General features: G+C 32.7%; 1 protein-coding gene across 1 annotated transcript; it reads right to left on the minus strand.

Moving 5' to 3' along the window:
- Window positions 1-17,837: 17,837 nt before the first annotated feature.
- Window positions 17,838-19,379, minus strand: LOC111635863. Its single transcript, XM_023380979.1, has 3 exons — window positions 18,766-19,379; window positions 18,328-18,477; window positions 17,838-18,255 (listed from the first exon to the last, which is right to left on the minus strand). Exons 1-3 carry the CDS (start codon window positions 19,377-19,379, stop codon window positions 17,838-17,840), a joined length of 1,182 nt encoding a protein of 393 aa, XP_023236747.1.
- Between the last annotated feature and the right edge of the window lie 548 nt (window positions 19,380-19,927).

Below are 19,927 nucleotides of genomic sequence, written 5' to 3' on the forward strand. Positions count from 1 at the left end.
CAGTGGCGTGCCGTCATTAGAAGCGTTGGAAGCGCCGCTTCCCTCGTATTCTCTAAAAAATAAATAAATATTAATTTTAATTATATGAAAATAATCGTACAATATTTTGTTATAACCGCATTATGTATCTTATTACAAATTTTTATACTACACGTGGAAAAAAAATTGCTATTGTATATTAGAATATTAGTGGCAGAGTGGAATCTGCTGTATTTCCATATTACGAAAAGCGAAGATTTGCGCATGCGCTTTACAGAGCACCAACCTCACCCGGTTTAGCCGGTGGAAGCCTACGACCTTGGGTGAAAGCTGCACACATATAAAAATTCCAATTCTATCCGGGACCGGTTCTGGGCTGTTAGCAGCCTGCCCACTAGATATTTCGATTACGTGAATAACAAGTAAATTTATAACTTAACCCAACCTATAAGAATTTACTGGTATGTTTTTACGATAGTTCTGTATAGTTGATAGGAGTTTTAAAAAATCCATTAAAATATTTGATATTTTTATTCCACTCTTCCATTTTTTATTACTTACAAATTTCAATGTTTAACCAGTGATATTACGATTTTATATGTCCCATCTTTAAGGGGATGCAGAAAAAAACGTGTACAATTCTTGTACAATGTTAAAAAATTAACCGTTACTTCGACAGCGTCATTTACAAATAAATTTAATGAATGAGAGAGATGCACAAGATACAGAAAAAGCTCTAGAATTTATTTTCCTTAAATTTACGATTTATGTATTCGTTGTCGTAAAAATTTGTCTTTCCACTTTTTTCCCGAGACTACAAATATTCGAGTACAAAGTAACTGGTTTCGNATACAATCTGTTATTCGATTCTTGAGTGCAAGAAACTTGGCAGCAGCGGAAATTCACCATCAGATTTGTGAAGTTTACGGTGATAATGCTACGAGTGACAGTAAAGTTCGAAAGTGGGTGAGAATGTTCAAGGATGGGCAGGTTAATGTGCATGATAACCCACGCCCTGGCCGACCTTCTCTGATTTCTGAAGATTTGGTTTGTGATGTGGATAACAAAATTCGAGAGGACCGACGATTCACAATTTCAACGTTACCAATTGAATTTCTACATGTTTCAAGATCAATTTTGTATACCATTGTTTCGGAGAAACTGAATTATCGAAAATTGTGTTCTCGATGGGTTCCAAGACTGTTTTCTGACGATCACAAAACAAAAAGATTGTTAGGGTTAAGATCTTTTATCATTAACTTCTATTTAGATATGCTAACGATAATTCGTTCGTTTGTTCACAGCGCAGGATAGGATGACAAATTATACATACCAGCAATGTCTTCAAAATATACTTTATTGAAGTTATACAGACATAAATCACAAAGCAGTTGACTTCACAGAGAAAAGAACAAGAAGTAAAAACAAAATTGAAACTAAAAAGAAACAGGGATATTAATATTAAACAACGGGGCGGGACGAGATCTCGCACTCTTCTCACGAGCACTATCGTTGAGTTGTTGTTGTTAATAAACACGGACGTCTAACATCCCCCACTAACTCTGAACACGATGAATGCATATTTAAAGCACATCTATGAGTTTCTAATCGAGGCCTTGGCAGAGGCTATGTAAAACTGTCAGCAACCATTTCTTGCGTTGGACAATACACAACTTCAATTATGTTCTTTCTTTGAAGATGTCTGATGTGATGATACTGTGTGTCTGTGTTTTAATCAGGGCTGTAAAGTCGCGTAAAAATTCACCGACTCCGACTCCGACTTTTTCTTACCCTCCGACTCCGACTCCAACTAGGGGCAGACTTGTTACCGAAAAAGACCTGGAAATTCTGATGTCATCACGTGACCTCAGAATAAAATATTCAATAAATAGAGTTGTAATAAAGATAGAGCGTAGAAACTTTTTATTCCAAAGCTAAAAGACTTCTCTAAATCAGGGATGCACAACCTTTTCTGAAGAAGGGCCAAATTAGGATTAAGTTTACTGACTGGGGGCCGGACCTCCAAGTGATTAATGCGATGTCTGATGCAATTTGCGAGATTCTTTGTTGTATCGTCATGTGGTTAAGACTGATTGTTTGAAAACACTGTCTTCTCAGGACACATCTCACTTGCGATGATAAGACACTTTTTTATCATATCGCCATCTGTGAAAGGTTTCCCATTCTTGGCTATTAAAGCAGATATTTCTAGGCTGGCTTCAACAGCCGCATCCAATTCTCCAGATTNGGGGCATGATTTCGTTCACCCTGTTTGAAGCCTAATAATTTCTGTGGTCAGAGTGGTCAGAATACGAGTCGGATGGTTTAACACAGGAGTTAGTTATTTAAGTCAAAGTGGTTGAACTAAATCGTGTCCCCATATACATTCTAACATCTTAAGCGAGAACATCTTAACGGGTTTTACTGTACTATTATAAAATGGCAAAAAAGCTTACTTTGAGGGTTAAGACGAGTTTTATTTTATTTTTTTTTTAATTTTGAATGCTAATAAAGAGTAAAATATTCATTAAGAGATATGACACATGACCACTTTTATGTCTTCACTCTATCGACCTTTAATTAAGAACCAAAATTAAATACTATTAATGCCCCTTTATACGCGAGCTACAGTGCCACATTTCGTTTCTTAAACTTTACCCGTTCTGAGATATTGTTTAATATCTCAGAACAGAAAATAAAGAAATTAAACAAATTAGACGCCAACACATACGCGCGCGCGAATTTTTCGCCTTTATTGACTTTTTTGAGGGGTTCGGGAGGTCTTTAAACGTGTAGATTTGCAAAAAAAAAAAAAAACTTGAAGGGTCAAATTTGACACGATTCCAATACTTTTCTGTTTTATATACATAACAAGTTGGTAAGTAAAAAGGAGTCGGAGTCGGCAGATTTTTTGACGACTCCGACTCCGACTCCGGCTAAAATATCAAAACTCCACGACTCCGACTCCACAGCCCTGGTTTTAATCTTGAATTGTGTTTTTCATTTTGTGAAAGTTTTATTGTTGCTTCATTATCTTCTATAATTTTGACTGGCAGATTTTGTTTTAGTTCAAGTTCTTCTGTCAGACATAAAACCCATAGTAGTTCTTGCGTAGCACTTGCTAAAGAAACATATTCGGCTTCTGTTGAGGATAGAGCTACACAGTTTTGTTTCCTTGATTTCCATGATATGCAATTTTCTCCAAGGTATATCACGTTTCCTGATGTTGACTTTCTGTCGTGTCTATCTTGAGCTCAATCAGCATCACAGTAGACCTTTAGCTCAGGTTTTTCAGTTGATGAAATCTGTAGTTGCAGATATTTTGTTGATTTAAGATAGCATATAATTCTCTTAACAGCATTCCAATTTCGCTGTCTTGGATTTTCACATTTTCTGCTAAGAATGTGTGTTGAAGCTGCTATATCTGGTCTTGTAACAGTTGAAATATATGAGAGCCCCACTGCCTGCCTATATTTTGTGTTATTTTGAAGCAGGTCTTCTTCTCCTTGTAGTTTGTAATAGTCTGTTTCCATTGGAGTAGAAACTGGCTTTGCATCTTGCAAATTAAACTTCTATACAAGCTCTTCTATTTTATTTTGTTGACTTAACAAAAAACTTTCATCTTTCTTTCTTTTTACTTCTATTCCCAAGTAAAACTTTACTTCTCCTGGATTTGTAATATCATAGTTTTCTTTAAGAGTTTTTACTATTTTACTAATGCTTATTTCACTTTCTGCACAAATCAAAATATCATCCACTTATAGCACACAATATACAATATTTTTTCGTTTACCCTTGGTAAACAAACAGCTGTCAGCTTTGCTTTGTTTAAAACCTTGATTAATTAAGAGTTGTTGCTATTGCCTCATTCCATGCTTTGGCAGCTTGTTTAAGACCATAAATAGCCTTTTGTAGCTTGCACACTTTTCCTTCTTTTCCTTTTTCTTCAAATCCTATAGGTTGTGTCATGTAAACATCATTTAATTTTCCATTTAAAAATGCAGTTTTAACATCAACATGATGTACTTTCATTCCTTTATATGCAGCTGCAGCTAAAACTGCTCTAATAGTTGTATGTTTAACAACTGGTGCAAATGTTTCATCAAAGTCAGTTCCAAATCTTTGATCATAGCCTTTTGCTACTAATATCGCTTTGCATTTTGTTTCTCTTCCATTTTCATCATACTTTGTCTTGAAAACCCACTTACATCCTATTGCTCTTTTATCTTGTGGTAAATCAACTAATTTCCAAGTTTCCTTTTCTTTTAGGGAATTAATTTCTTCACTCATTGCTTTTNGAAAATCCTTAAAGTGCATTATAATAGATAATAATTGTGCCAAATAAAAATGAAAGATTGTTACTAGAATAACTGTTGAGGTTGTTTTTGACTGCATCACACCAAGTATGAGAGCTATTTTTTAAATAAGTTCCTCTTATGAATGAGAGTGAGAATGATGCGTGATCGCGGCAGTGCGTATGTGCATCTGCTCAGAGCGTACATTATTTGTAGCCGTATCGTCCATCTGTGTGCTGAGCTGTAAAAGTTTATAATGTTTAAGAAAATTGAGTCACCTGCTGACTGTGAGATACAATCTGTTATTCGATTCTTGAGTGCAAGAAACTTGGCAGCAGCGGAAATTCACCATCAGATTTGTGAAGTTTATGGTGATAATGCTATGAGTGACAGTAATGTTTGAAAGTGGGTGAGAATGTTCAAGGATGGGCAGGTTAATGTGCATGATGAGCCACGCCCTGGCTGACCTTCTCTGATTTCTGAAGATTTGGTTTGTGATGTCAATAACAAAGTTCAAGAGGATGAGAGTGTAAAGTACCATATTTTTAGCGTGTTGCTCTACAACAATAACTTCTTAAGAGCCGGGACCTAACGGGTACTTTACGCGGGTTCGCGTTTGTTAGTTGCCAGGCCTGGACTTTTCGCGTAAATTACGGACAAAGTTAGTCACCAAAAATCTCAATAACAAAACGTTTAATCAAATCTTAATAAATACTATGTACAAGAGTTATAACCAAATCAAACAAGTTTATTAAATAAAAATCAAATCACAAACAACCCGACAATTCAAACCTTATTCTAACTTAGAATTATTCCCCTTGGAATTCCGACAAAACAAAATCCAACTCTTAAATTAAGTACAAATTTTCTTAGAACTATCAATCCTAACCGTCACCTCAATTTATACTTGGAACCTTTTTCGATACTCAAGCCTTTCCTCTCTTCAAGACATCAAAAATCGAACCTTCAATCTCCTACCAGGATTTCCTATTCGACACCTTTTTGCGAGGCTTGCCGATTGGGGAAAAGGTGTCGCGACAGTCGAGCGGTCAGCACTGTCGTGTGAGAGTGGAAAAACTTACTGAGACAGGTCCTCCATCGCAAACTATTTATTAAATATAAAAATTTCGCTTACAACTACTGTTTTACTTCGGCGTAAGGCCTATCCACCGAGTGAGTCAGTTCGTAAATAAAGTTCTATCTTTTCCACGATCTTCTCTTCTTTTGGTGAAGATGATGATGAAAATGTAGGCTTCGGGGCGCACAGCACAACTTGAAGGGGTGATTCTTGCAGTAGATTACCCTTGGCGAAACTTGCAGGGACAGGATGGCAAAAACTTCCTTTGGGACGACGACCAAGTTCCCGTTGTTTTTCTGCAAGAAAATCCAGAAGCGGAGCACACCGAACTTAGAACCAAGAACGTCACATCCGATTTTTGCGCGGTTTTTATAAGTTTTTTTTTGGGTCTCAGATCGAACATTCCAATAGGTCGATGTCGTACTGCCCCCGTTCTCTAATTGCTCTCCCCTCCTCGTTACGGATTGTAACGGGATCGGAGCCCAGATCGCGGGGTGAGTCCCCCCGACTGACAATTTGATTCCTATCGAAGATGTTCGATCTAAGTACTCAGATTCACCTATTGTTTCTTTCCAAGAAATTCGTTTTTTCTCAGAAATTTCTACAGATATGACTTTATATGGACATAATATATTCACCTTGCGTTAGATGGTTTCTTTTTACAATATATTATTATAATTATAAAACACCTTTTTTTTATACGAAATTAAAACATTACCTTGCACGAATTTTGACCTATTTCCGGAGCCTCACATTTTTCACTGCTACTAGCAGACTAACGCTTTCGGTTCAGGAGCTCACCTCGGTTATCTTCACTTGAGCTACTGTACTTATAGTCTGAGGTGACGTCACAATTTCTACTGGAGACACTCCCCTCAGTTACATATCTGCACGTAACATTCTAGTTTTTTGTAGTTATCTGGTAGCTTAATTCTTGACAATACTTTGTAAACCTTTTACAACAAGTCTTTTACAATTATTGGTATGTTTACGTTTAAGGTTATACAAGTTTCTAAAAGTCTATGGGGTGTTTTCCCCCGTCGGTGCGGACTTACAATTCTGCCGCTCGGGCGTGCACGTGAGTGCGAGTTCTAGCTATGGCGCTTTCGTTTCGTCGTCGGTGAGTTGGTTTATGTTATCTTTTCTTTTTAGAACGCTCTAGGGTGGTGGGTGAGGAAACCGTCGTCCTAACTAAACATAAGCCCCAAACAAAAATATAATAAAAGCAAAATAAAAGTAAAACAAAATAACGCTCTGACTTGGTTCCTTACAAGAGGACCGAAGATTCACGATTTCAATGTTATCAATTGAATTTCCACAGGTTTCAAGATCAGTTTTGTATACCATTGTTTCCGAGAAATTGAATTAACGAACACTGTGTTCTCGGTGGGTTCTAAGACTGCGTTCTGATGATCACAAAACAAAACGATTGGGCAGTGCTTTATTATTTTTGACTCATTACTATCAGGAAGAAGATGAATTTTTGGACCCCATGATTACAGGAGATGAGACTTGGGTATCTCACATGATTCCTGAGTCCAAGCAACAGTCAATGGAATGGCGACACACATCATCTCCAACCAAAGCCAAACAGCCCATTTCAGCACAAAAACTTATGGCAACTGTCTTTTGGGACAGGAAAGGAATTTTGTTAGTGGATTTTATGCCGAGTGGCGCAACAATCAATTCTGATGCATATTGTGTGACCCTGAGAGAATTCCGGCATGCTATACAAAACGAGTGGCGTGGTCTACTGTCTTCCGGTGTGATGTTACTCCATGACAATGCAAGGTAAGTGTTTCTGCACAAACACAAGGTCTAATTAGTTTTTTTGGATGGGAACAATTAGATCATCCATCTTACAGTCCAGACCTTGCACTTAGTGATTTTCACTTGTTTCGATACTTAAAGGAGTTTTTTGATCATCAATGGTTCAACGACGACGAAGAAGTGAAAACTGCATTCATGGATTCAGCTTTTTCACAGGTTGCAGATTTCTTTGAAGTCGGAATGAAAAAAATTGTTGAGTGGTATGACAAATGTTTGAACAAAAATGGAAATTATGTAGAAAAGTAGATAAAAGTATGTAAAATATTGGAAAAAATATATTTTAATGATATTTACAGTATTTTTCTTCTTATTGAAAAATGGACTTTATTTAAAAAATAGCCTTTGTATATTGCACAGTATGCAACTCAAAATTTTTGGAATATGAAAATCTTCAGAAGATTGAATAATTGGGTATGCAGTTTTGGTTAAAAAGCATCCCTTTTGTTAATCAGTTCAGTACCCAAATACAAATTTTAGTTTATCCAGTACAGTAATACCCTGAACTTACGTGATAGGTGGGATTGAGCGATAACTGTGTAAGTCGAATTCATGTAAGTTGGGGTATAATTTCGCAATTTGTGTAAAATCCAAGTCGGATGTATGTAAGCTAATAAATGTTCTTGTTAATCTTATCTCATCTTTTGATTCATTCATGGTTACAAGAAATCACTACATAGAGTCTCTCAAGTCTCTGTAGATATAACAAACACAGAAATAAATAACACAAAATAAATTGTAGCTATGTGTCAATTCCGCGCGACACGTCCGAACATGTAAGCTGAACAATAGTGTGGGGGAAGTGAGTAATCAAGACTTGTGTGGTGCTCAAACAAAACACGAATCGACGAGATTTGAAAATCGCATAACTCCGGGTTTGTGTAAGTCGGGGTAGTGTAAATTGAGGTATTACTGTATATATCTGTTTTCTATTGTATAAAAGGTTACAAAGATGACATAATAGGCTATAGCCTTTTATTTCATTTTCTGTCATATAATAGTTATTGTATAATGTGCATAGCTGCATATTTTTCCATATGTTTTCCAAATTTATACAAAATCAATTGAGAGCAAAATATGCAAAGAGAGAAGTGAGAATTGAGATAAAGAATCTCAAAGTTTATAGAAAAATTAACATTAGAACTATTTTATTTGGAGAAGTTTTACATCATTACTTTGTACATGTTCAGGATCAAGTGCTCTCAGATTTTCATTCCATTCTCAGTATTCAATATTCTTTAAATACAACCTTTATAATATTCAGTTAGCACTGGTTCTAGTATCAAATCACAAAAACCAAAATGGAACATCCTTGGAATAATCAACCATTTTAACCAAAAAACACAAACATTCTAAGAAGAAAAACTCATTACAAATTCATAAATTTTAGCAACCCCTCAGGAAACGATAAACCTTTTAACTTAACTGCTTTTTACTTCTTATATAAAAGTCACATATCTTTGGATAATTAAATATATTCCTTACATTATAATAAATAAAAAAAACCTACTTACTCGAGCCTCTAACCGGTGTAAAGAAATACAAAAAATAAACAACTTTGAAAAAACAAACGTTTTCCGAACAGCTTCCGTGTCCTTCCTCAAGTAAAATGGCTGGATTCCTTATTCTAAAACACCATTACACAATTTTAAAAAGAACAAAATTCAAACAATGTTTCGATTGTTCGATGTCCACCACGCATGCATTGTATCTGTCGTGTCACATCATGCAGAATCGCATTTACTCTTCTCATATGTATATGATGAACTATTTTTACTATAACCATAACATGTCCTCATGCATCCTCCTACACCAACTAAATCCTTAGTAATTATTATGTAATAAGGCTAGCCAATCTATCGAAAGAGCCATTTCTTCTCGGCAGTTAATGCACGTAGATGTAGTGTGCACCTTATATATTTCTATCGCTTCTAGTCATTTGAGGTGTTCCATGTGTGTTATTTTGACTATTAATGATGCCCCTGTGGAGTCTACATTGATTTCTGGTTCTGATGCATAAATCGCAAGTGACGTGGTGGCTCTGTTGTACTGTATATTTGCTTTGTGTTCCTTAATTCTGGTCCCCATCGAGTGTTTTGTTGATCCTATGTAGATCAAATCCCTACTGAATCTCTCATCTCTCACTGGGATTCGGTATATGCCTGGTAATTTACTCTGGTCAGATGGGTCCTTTTCATTATGCAACATGTCAAATACAGTTGGGGATCTCCTGTATGCAATGTTAATCGTACGTTTTTTGTTGATAGATGCGTAAATGGATCTCAAGGCCGAGTTGTACATAATTGGTATTCTTTCTACATCTATATCTTAGTTGCCTCTATTCTATTCCTTACATTAATTATTTCATCCTCTCTACTGTGATTATGAATTATATTCATACCTGTTCTGCTATTGCTCTCTAATCTCAGCTACCAACTCTGCCTTGTCCCCAGTGGTGCACCTAGAGGGGAGCCAAGGAGCCCTTAGCACCCTCCAAAGAAAAAGGAAAACAAATACTAGAAAATCATTTTCTAATTAAAATTTATTTTTTATTTACATTATGTCATGTCTTCTATTTCTATACTAATTATTAATTAGCAGTTACATAAGGTGGGAATTTTATTGAATTCACATTAAAAATTTTTTTAATCTGTTCAACTCAGCTCCCTAGATTAAATTTTGTGTGTGTCACTGCTTGTCCCCATCCATGTTCTTCGTCTTACACTTTTGCTTCAAAAGTTGTTCTTACTCTCTCTTTCTTCATGTCTTCCTCTTGTCCTCAAATATCTACCTATACCTAGTTGCCTCAACATATGTTATTCCTCTTCTACTATCTCAGGGATGTTCAACCTGTAGCCCACTTAATATTTTTATGCGGCCCACTGCACCGTAAGTTTTTTAGGTACATTTTCATTTATTTTGGTAAAGAATGTTGTAAAAGTTATTCTCATTTCACTGGATACACTTTGATGTCGTAATGAAGTAATGATGTTAGAAAACTATACTACCCCACATGCATAACATACTGTTGTGAACAATTCTTTTCGTTCATGAAAAGCATCAAAATTGCTGAAAGAAATAGGTGAACTGTTGAGTGATTCCCATTTAACTAACATCCTTAGAATTAATATCAGTACCTTAAAAGCAGATATTGACAATATTGACAATATTATAAAAGGAAGGCAATGCCAAAATTTGCATTGAATTTATTTTTATTTTGAGTATAATTTTTTTACTGTCAGCAATACAATATTTTATGTAATTATATATATTTGTTATTAAAATTTGATATTTATGTTTTGAACTTTTTAAATGCATATTAATATTAGGTTGTTTGGAAAGTAATTTCGTTTTTTTACCACTAGATGGATTAGGCGTATTTTTCCCACCATTTTCATTCTAAACCATATTATCATTATATATTTTGACTGCTAGCATTTTAAGGCTTATTTGTAAAAAATTTTGTTTGATTTCGTGCAATTGTTTATTTTTTGTGTCCCATCAAATATGGAAGATCGAAAGCAGCATTTTTGACATATTTTGCTCTTTTATAACCGAAAAGGTAAGAATGCCGTTCAAGCGAGAAAAAAATTGTGTGACGTGTATGGCAAAGATGTATTGACAGAAAGACAGTGCCGAAACTGGTTTACAAAATTTCGTTCTGGCAATTTCAATATTGAAGATGCACCACGTTCTGGATGGCCAGTTGAAGCCAACAAAAACAAAATAAACATACTGATTGAAGCAAACTGCCAAATAACAACACGAGAAATCACCAAGAGATTAAATTTGTCAAATTGAACCGTTTATGATTACTTGAAACAAATTGGTTTCGTTTCAAAGCTCGACTGTTCTAAAATCAATGACAGTACACTCAATGACAGTTTACTCGATGACAGTACACTTTTGAATCAATTTAACAATTGATTTAAAAGTGTACTGTCATCGAGTAAACAAATTGAGTAATATCATCAAACAGAAAAGGCGGCCAGAATTGATCAACAAAACAGATGTAGTGTTTTACCACGATAATTTCTTGGTAACTTGTCAGAAACTGTTATAACTTAGATGGGACATGCTATTACACTGACCATATTCACCAGATCGAGCACACTCGGATTATTACTTGTTCTGGTCTATACAAATTTTTTTTTAACTAAGACATTTATTTGAAATGACAATGTCAAAAATCACTTGGATCAGTTTTTTGTAAGCAACAATCAAAACTTCTATGAATGTGAAATCATGCTACTACCAGAAATGATGACAACATGTATTTGACCAAAATGGTCAATATGTAATTTAATAAAATATTTATTTATTATAAAAATATTGTGTTTTTTTTCCACGGGAAAAAAACGAAATTACTTTCCGAACAACCCAATATTTATATAAAATACCTTTGTGGCCCGCTGAATATATGTAAATTTCTAATTTGGCCCATTAGGAAAAAAGGTTGAACAACCTGTCCTATCTCTTTCAAGGATATCTTTCAGATCTCCATTTTATCAAAGAGATCCATCCTCTCCTTATTTCTGTGTGTTGAAAAAAACGAAATTACTTTCCGAACAACCCAATATTTATATAAAATACCTTTGTGGCCCGCTGAATATATGTAAATTTCTAATTTGGCCCATTAGGAATAAAGGTTGGACAACCTGTCCTATCTCTTTCAAGGATATCTTTCAGATCCCCATTTTATCAAAGGGATCCATCCTCTCCTTATTTCTCAGTGTGTTGAATACTATTCTACTGCAAACAAATGCCATCCTCTTCCATGTATCACTCACATTTGCAGATGTAGTTGATTATAACAAAATAAACATGTAGCTCTGTTGTAGATTAGTGTCATATTTTCATATTTTATCTTTTGATTTCATTCTAAATATTGTTAAACAGTCAAATCTTATCAAATTAGTTTCAAAATTTTGTTTTAGCATTAATAAATTATTCAGAACTATAGTCTTCNTTGGAGTAAAGTAACAAGAGGAAGTAACAGAGACAATCATGGGATGAAATACAGTAAATCTGGAGAAACATGTGTTAAACAACAATAAAAACCTTTAATATGCAGTCTTTTTATTAAATCTTTTAATGCTTTTGATCAGTTGATTGACTTTCTTCAGGAAAAAATCAAAAAATTCTGATTTATAAAGAATGAAATCTATTTTGGAACATTATTAAAAATTTTCTTTTACATCTAATGGATGTGCCTGGTATCGATATGTGAATAAATAATTACAAGGGTGTACCCATCGAGGGGCAGGAAGGGGCAGCTACCCCCTAGAAAAAAAATTAAGCTGTAGTAATTGACACACAGACACCCAGCACAGACATATCAATTTAGTATCAGTTTGATTAATGAATATTGTGACTAGCCTAGAGCCATCTGTTGTGAAATGTTAGAACTATTTTGCTGTTCACTGCTATTCTTGCACTCAAAGAAACTATGATTTGCCCCCTCTAGTTTAGATCCTGGGTATGCCACTGGATAATTACAATACAAGGAATAAGATAACATCCAAAAATACAAATAAAATAAAAATAACACACATAATAACATAACTGGCAAAAAATGTGCCTCTTACTTTTACCATCTGTGAATTATGTGAGATGGTCCTGAGGACATTAGAGAACTCCATTATACTTCAAATATGCAGTTCACTTAATACTATATGCATTCTATGTTGATAATCTGGTAAGAAAAATCAGACATCTAACAATTAGCAGAGACATCAATTCCAACAAGTTTAGCCTAGAGGTTGAGATAGAGCAAGAGCATAATAAAACTGTACACTTTCTAGATATATCAGTCAAATTAGAGGAAGGAAGGAAAGTCTCTACAAAAGTTTACAGAAAGTTGACATATAATCTGTTCCTAATACCCTGGACCTCTCACAACCTAGCAAGCTATAAACTAGCAATATTCAGGATGCTTATAAAGAGAGCATACACGCATTGCAACAATGTACAGGACAGATTTAGAGTTAGATCACATTAAAGAGTTAGCGTGGTGATTCGGAGTCAATCAGAATGCAGTAAAGGCCATAATCAACAAAAGAAAAAAGGACGATAACGAAGCTAATGAACGGGACAGAATAGAAGAATGCATCGGGTAGAATACATGGCAACCATAAGCAATATTTACAAAGAAATAGGAGCAGCAACAAACAAAAAGATAGTTTTTAAAAGGAATCTTACAATATACCAAATGCTATGTATGGATAGGGAAACTATGGACCAGAGCCTTATTCTTGGAATTTATAGAATACCCATACAAGATAAAAGGCTTCAAAAAGAACTACACTACATTGGAGCCACAGGGAGGTCGTTAAAAGAAAGGGTAAAAGAGCATATAGGTAACGTACAGAATGAGCAACTGGTCACCGCACAGAAGTTATAGTGGAATGGGAATGGGCAAAAATAATATGACAAGCTACACATGAAGTATGCAGAAGCATGACACATACACAAGACCAACCAAGCAGGACAAACAATAAACTTTTGAGAATCAAATAAAGGTTTAGTGGCACAGAGGGCATGCTTAATATGAATATATTAAATTAAATAAAGATGGAATACTGTCAAGTGTTGAAATAGAAACACACCTTGTGTTAGTGAATCAAATGAATATATTAGTTAAAAAAAATTCACAGATGGTAAAAGTAATAGGCACATTTTTTGCTGGTTATGTTATTTGTGTTATTTTTATTTTATTTGTATTTTTGGGTGTTATGTTATCCCTTGTATTGTAATTATCTATTCACATATTGATACCGGACATGTGCATTAGACGTAAAAGAAAATTTTTAATAATGTTTGATTTTTCGTTCTTTATAAATTGGAATTTTTCAATTTTTTTTCCCCGAAGAAGGTCAATCAACTGACTGAAAGCATTAGAAGATTTAATAAAAAGATTGCATATTAAAAGGTTTTTATTGTTGTTTGTTGATTTTTAAGTGCAGGTAGAGAAGACATGCCTTAAATGTAAGAAATGTCTTGTGTGTGCAGATAATAAATATGTAGGCCTCACTGAGAGAAAAACAACTTTATATGCAATTTATGCAAAAACTGATTCAGGTTTTATTCTAGCAAATAGGGTAAATGAGAGAGTATCATTATTTTTTTGAATCATCTGTTAATTAAAAACAATCTGAATTTTTCAGTTATTATTATTGGTTTTATTTGTATTATTTGGTATAATATTACCTATCAATAAATCATTAAGCATTTTATGTAATAAAATATTGTTGTTACATTTTCCTTAGGATGTGTCATTTTAAGCCAATTTTCCCTGTATTGTATAAAAACATATAACCAAACATAAAATTATTAGTTAAATTTCATGCTATACATGATGATTTATTTATCTACAAAAAATTTGAAACTATGGTAAAACCTATCTAAAACTGATTTACAAAACAATCCACCTAAATGGAAAGTATATCTTAGAACAGAACAACTTATTACGTAAAACTATTTAATCTCTGTGAGTTCATCTCATTAATGCCAATATCCATGGGGTAACTGGCATTTTCTTTCTTAGTGTTAATTACCTGATTCTTTTTAACATTTATCATAATTTTTTTCTGTTTTTAGAAATAATGGTTTTGACTCCAGTAGTATAACAGTATTATGTGTGCTGTCCTATACATAATATTTGAATGTTATAATTTTTAGCCATCTATGCGAAGTTTGTTGTTACAGCTTGGATGTCTTTCTTATGTTCTTCTGTATCAGTGGTCCCCAAACTACTATTATTTCGGTACCTCTAAAATTTGACGTATCACTTATGATAGAAATAGGCTTGTATAGTAATATATATATAACTTGTCAACCTTTTTTTTTTCTTGTTTTTTGAAAGAAGAAGTAACGAGAGGAAGTAACAGAAACAATCCTGGGATGAAATACAGTAAACCTGGAGAAACATGTCTTAAACAACAATAAAAACTTTTAATACGCAGTCTTTTTATTAAATCTTTTTAATGCTTTTGATCAGTTGATTGACCTTCTTCAGGAAAAAATCGAAAACAAGAAAAAAGGGCTCTATTGGATATTGGAGAGACGTGTACGATCATACACGTCTCTCCAATATCCAATAGAGCTAAGTCATCTGTACCTGTTCTTTCTTAATTTAGGTTACTCCTATGCAAGTCCCTAGCCCCTAACTGTAACTGATTTAGAACTGCCATGCACGTTATTCTTTGCATTGTAAAATGACATTGCGCATGCATCAGGAACTTCTGTTTGAACAAACCTGACCTGCCGTCCGGGTCAGTGATTTTCAAAAGGTGGCAACACTAGTTGATAGCTCTTGGGTACTCATACATTTTTGTATCTTTTAGTTCAATATTTCCTGAATGGTTCTTTTTCAACCACATTTAACATGTTTGAAGTTTAGGAGCACCTTTTCCATACACAAATATTTTTTCCTGTTTGTCTTGAAGACATTTTAACTTAATTTTATTCAAACAAAATGTGAAGTAAAAGTTTAAAATAAATTTCTAAACAAAGAATACAATCTCACATGTTAACATTAGCAATAATATGTTAAATTTTACAACTACTATAATTAAATCAACATTTATGTTAAGTAATTATAGCTGTTAAAAATATGCAAAAACTTTCTGTTCAACTCAATATAACCTTTACTTATTAACCATGGCATCCAAGAAGTGTTTGAAAGCAATGAAGAAGAGGAAGGTTGTAATATTGACAATTGAGATGATAAAGGAACTTATTATGAAGCTTGAAAATTGCAGATGTGTGGTCGATCTGTGGCCATGTTTAGTTACCACAAGATGCCAAAGTTGACAGTGTGCAACCAGTCAATTCAATTTTCATTTTATTATACAGTATTTATGTGTTTTATTTGTTTTATGTTTTTATTTATTATTAGGGCATTTACTTTAAAATATGTGTATTAGCTGTGTTAAGTTTATCAAAATGGGTATCATTTAGGGTCTGGGAATGGATTAATTCACTTTCCATTCTTTCTAATGGGAAAAATTAATTTAAACTTTGAAGAATTCAGATGTTTTAATGGCCTCCTGGAATAAATTAAATTTGAAGTACAAGGCAACACTGTATTTATTTATTTTTATGAGATTTAAATGTTACTTTGATTATTTCAGATGAAGAAAGTGATTCTGAAACAGGAACCGTTAGAACAGTTATTACATCAAGAAAATCTTGTAATATGATGATAACTACCGATAGTGCAAGTACATCAGAAGAAAGCTGTCAAAGTTACATTGTGGATCAGTGGGATAATTTATCAGAGAGTAAGAAATTTTAATTTTTTTGTTTAGCATATAATACTGATAAAATTTTACTTTTATTAGAACATTATGATGAAGCACTTAGTTTATTGTTAATTTTACAGATATTTAAAAAACATTATTGGATATGAGAACAAAATCATTACTGTTCACATTAGTGGTCAAATAGGATAAAGAAAGATTGTAATTTCAATGATTGAGATGATAAAGGAACTTATTATGAAGCTTGAAAATTGCAGATGTGTGGTCGATCTGTGGCCATGTTTAGTTACCACAAGATGCCAAAGTTGACAGTGTGCAACCAGTCAATTCAATTTTCATTTTATTATACAGTATTTATGTGTTTTATTTGTTTTATGTTTTTATTTATTATTAGGGCATTTACTTTAAAATATGTGTATTAGCTGTGTTAAGTTTATCAAAATGGGTATCATTTAGGGTCTGGGAATGGATTAATTCACTTTCCATTCTTTCTAATGGGAAAAATTAATTTAAACTTTGAAGAATTCAGATGTTTTAATGGCCTCCTGGAATAAATTAAATTTGAAGTACAAGGCAACACTGTATTTATTTATTTTTATGAGATTTAAATGTTACTTTGATTATTTCAGATGAAGAAAGTGATTCTGAAACAGGAACCGTTAGAACAGTTATTACATCAAGAAAATCTTGTAATATGATGATAACTACCGATAGTGCAAGTACATCAGAAGAAAGCTGTCAAAGTTACATTGTGGATCAGTGGGATAATTTATCAGAGAGTAAGAAATTTTAATTTTTTTGTTTAGCATATAATACTGATAAAATTTTACTTTTATTAGAACATTATGATGAAGCACTTAGTTTATTGTTAATTTTACAGATATTTAAAAAACATTATTGGATATGAGAACAAAATCATTACTGTTCACATTAGTGGTCAAATAGGATAAAGAAAGATTGTAATTATGTATAGAGAATGAACACAAACAACAGACCTAAACTAGCACACAAGAAATTGACATATTTTTACTAATGTTTTCACTTGTTTATAACAGACATCTTCAGGTATATAACAGAGAACAAAATGGCTACATTAAAATCAAACAAGATTTTATGACCCTTTTGTTTTCTTCTTACATAAAATGTAAAATTACGAAAAAATTATATTTTTCTTTCCCTTCTGACTTTTGGATAATATATAACTTCAATTTTTTAAAAAAACAAGCCAATAATGACTATAAAACTTTAAAAAAAAGAGTTAAAAAAAGGGTATAAAAAAAGAAAATAATTTGCAGAGAAAAACTTTTATTTATATTATTACTAACAAGCTTCCCAAATGCATTTCGCCTATGGCCTCTTCAGTGGGCTTACAGCACAAAATCTACGTTCTAACAGTCAACTCATTGAAGAGCCACTTATATGGTTAACAAAAAATTCCCAGCATTCCACTGTTAACATTCCGGTATTTAAATTAACGTTATTGTTCTGCATAATTATAGCGAAGTGTTCTTTTACCTTTCGCTTTACAATATTTTTTTCCTTAAAAATTATTTTTAATTTATTAATATTAATCTGACAATTATTACTATTACAATGTTGGAAGACAGGAGAATTACTCATTTTCAACCTTACGGCAGCCAAATGTTCCGACAGTCTGATCCTTAATCTTCGTTTTGTTTCACCGACGTAAAAACTAGGATTGTTACACGTGCATTCTATCCGATAAACAACACCTTCTTCTTCTAATATATCTTTAGCATTATTTCTGATGATCATCATATTTGATAACCTGTTATTTAAGGATGGAGCCAATCTAATTAATTTATGATTAAAGAAGTTATTATATTTTTCATAAATACCTTTTATATACGGAAATGATACATACTTTATTATTTCTTGACAACGTTTAACTTTAAACCTGTTTCTTAAAAATCTGTGGAACCAATCATTTAGTAATCTTTTTGGATATCCATTTAAGATGTATTTCTTATGTGTATCTTCAATTTCTTCTTTTCTTTTATCTATATTTGTTGTTCTAGAAAAAATCTTTGTTATTTCCATCAGGTATACATTATATTTTTGATTTAAAGGACAGTATGATCTATAATTAATTACTTTTCTCGTATTACACGGTTTTTCAAATTTACAGTATTCCAAATGATCTTCAAATCTTTTAATTGTTATATCTAAATAACTTAATTGATTATTTAATTCATGCTCTTGAGTAAATTTAATATTCAAATTAATTTTATTAGCTTGTTCCAAAATTTGTAAGTTTGTTGTTAGTGTACTATCGTACACTATTAAAATATCATCGACGTACCTTGCAAAAAACATAACTCCATTTAATGTTGAAAGAATCATGTCCACATCCAGCATATAAATTTCTGCTAATTTCGGTCCTATTACGGAGCCCATCGAAATACCTTCTGTTTGTCGATAAAAGTTCTTTTCCTTCACTGTAAAATAATTATTATCTAATGTGAAAGTAATTAAATCCTTTAAATAATCAGGAACACCATACTTACGTAAACTGCTCAAAATCATATCTTTAGTAATAGAAGGGTACATAGATGTTATATCCAAACTCATCAATTTATAATTAGACAAGATTACACCTTTTTGCAATTTTGTAATTAAATCATCAGCATTTTTAACTGCATATTTCGAAATTTGTATATCCTGTAATATCTTTTTAATAAAGATTTCTAAATTATATAATAATGTGAATCTAAAGTCTATGATTGGTCTACATTTATTTTGTTTATGTGTTTTAATTCTGACAGTTAATTTAGGAATTCTTACGTTTTCCTTTGAAAGTATTTCTTTACTTTGACTCGCCTGGATATGACCTTCTTTCACAAATTTCTTCAATTTTCTTGTTAATGTTCTTTGTATTTCATTAAACGGGTCTTTTTCTAATTTNGAACCAATCATTTAGTAATCTTTTTGGATATCCATTTAAGATGTATTTCTTATGTGTATCTTCAATTTCTTCTTTTCTTTTATCTATATTTGTTGTTCTAGAAAAAATCTTTGTTATTTCCATCAGGTATACATTATATTTTTGATTTAAAGGACAGTATGATCTATAATTAATTACTTTTCTCGTATTACACGGTTTTTCAAATTTACAGTATTCCAAATGGTCTTCAAATCTTTTAATTGTTATATCTAAATAACTTAGTTGATTATTTAATTCATCCTCTTGAGTAAATTTAATATTCAAATTAATTTTATTAGCTTGTTCCAAAATTTGTAATTTTGTTGTTACTGTACTATCGTACGCTATCAAAATATCAACAACGTACCTTGCAAAAACATAACTCCATTTAACGTTGATAAAATCATGTCCACATCTAGCATGTAAATTTCTGCTAGTTTTGGTCCTATACAATAATGTTAATTTAAATACCGGAATGTTAACAGCGGAATGCTGGAAATTTTTTGTTAACCATATAAGTGGCTCTTCAATGAGTTGACTG

The sequence above is a fragment of the Centruroides sculpturatus genome, unplaced genomic scaffold (assembly GCF_000671375.1).
Source record: "Centruroides sculpturatus isolate CEXI.00-Female unplaced genomic scaffold, Cexi_2.0 scaffold816, whole genome shotgun sequence".
Lineage (NCBI taxonomy): Eukaryota > Metazoa > Arthropoda > Arachnida > Scorpiones > Buthidae > Centruroides > Centruroides sculpturatus.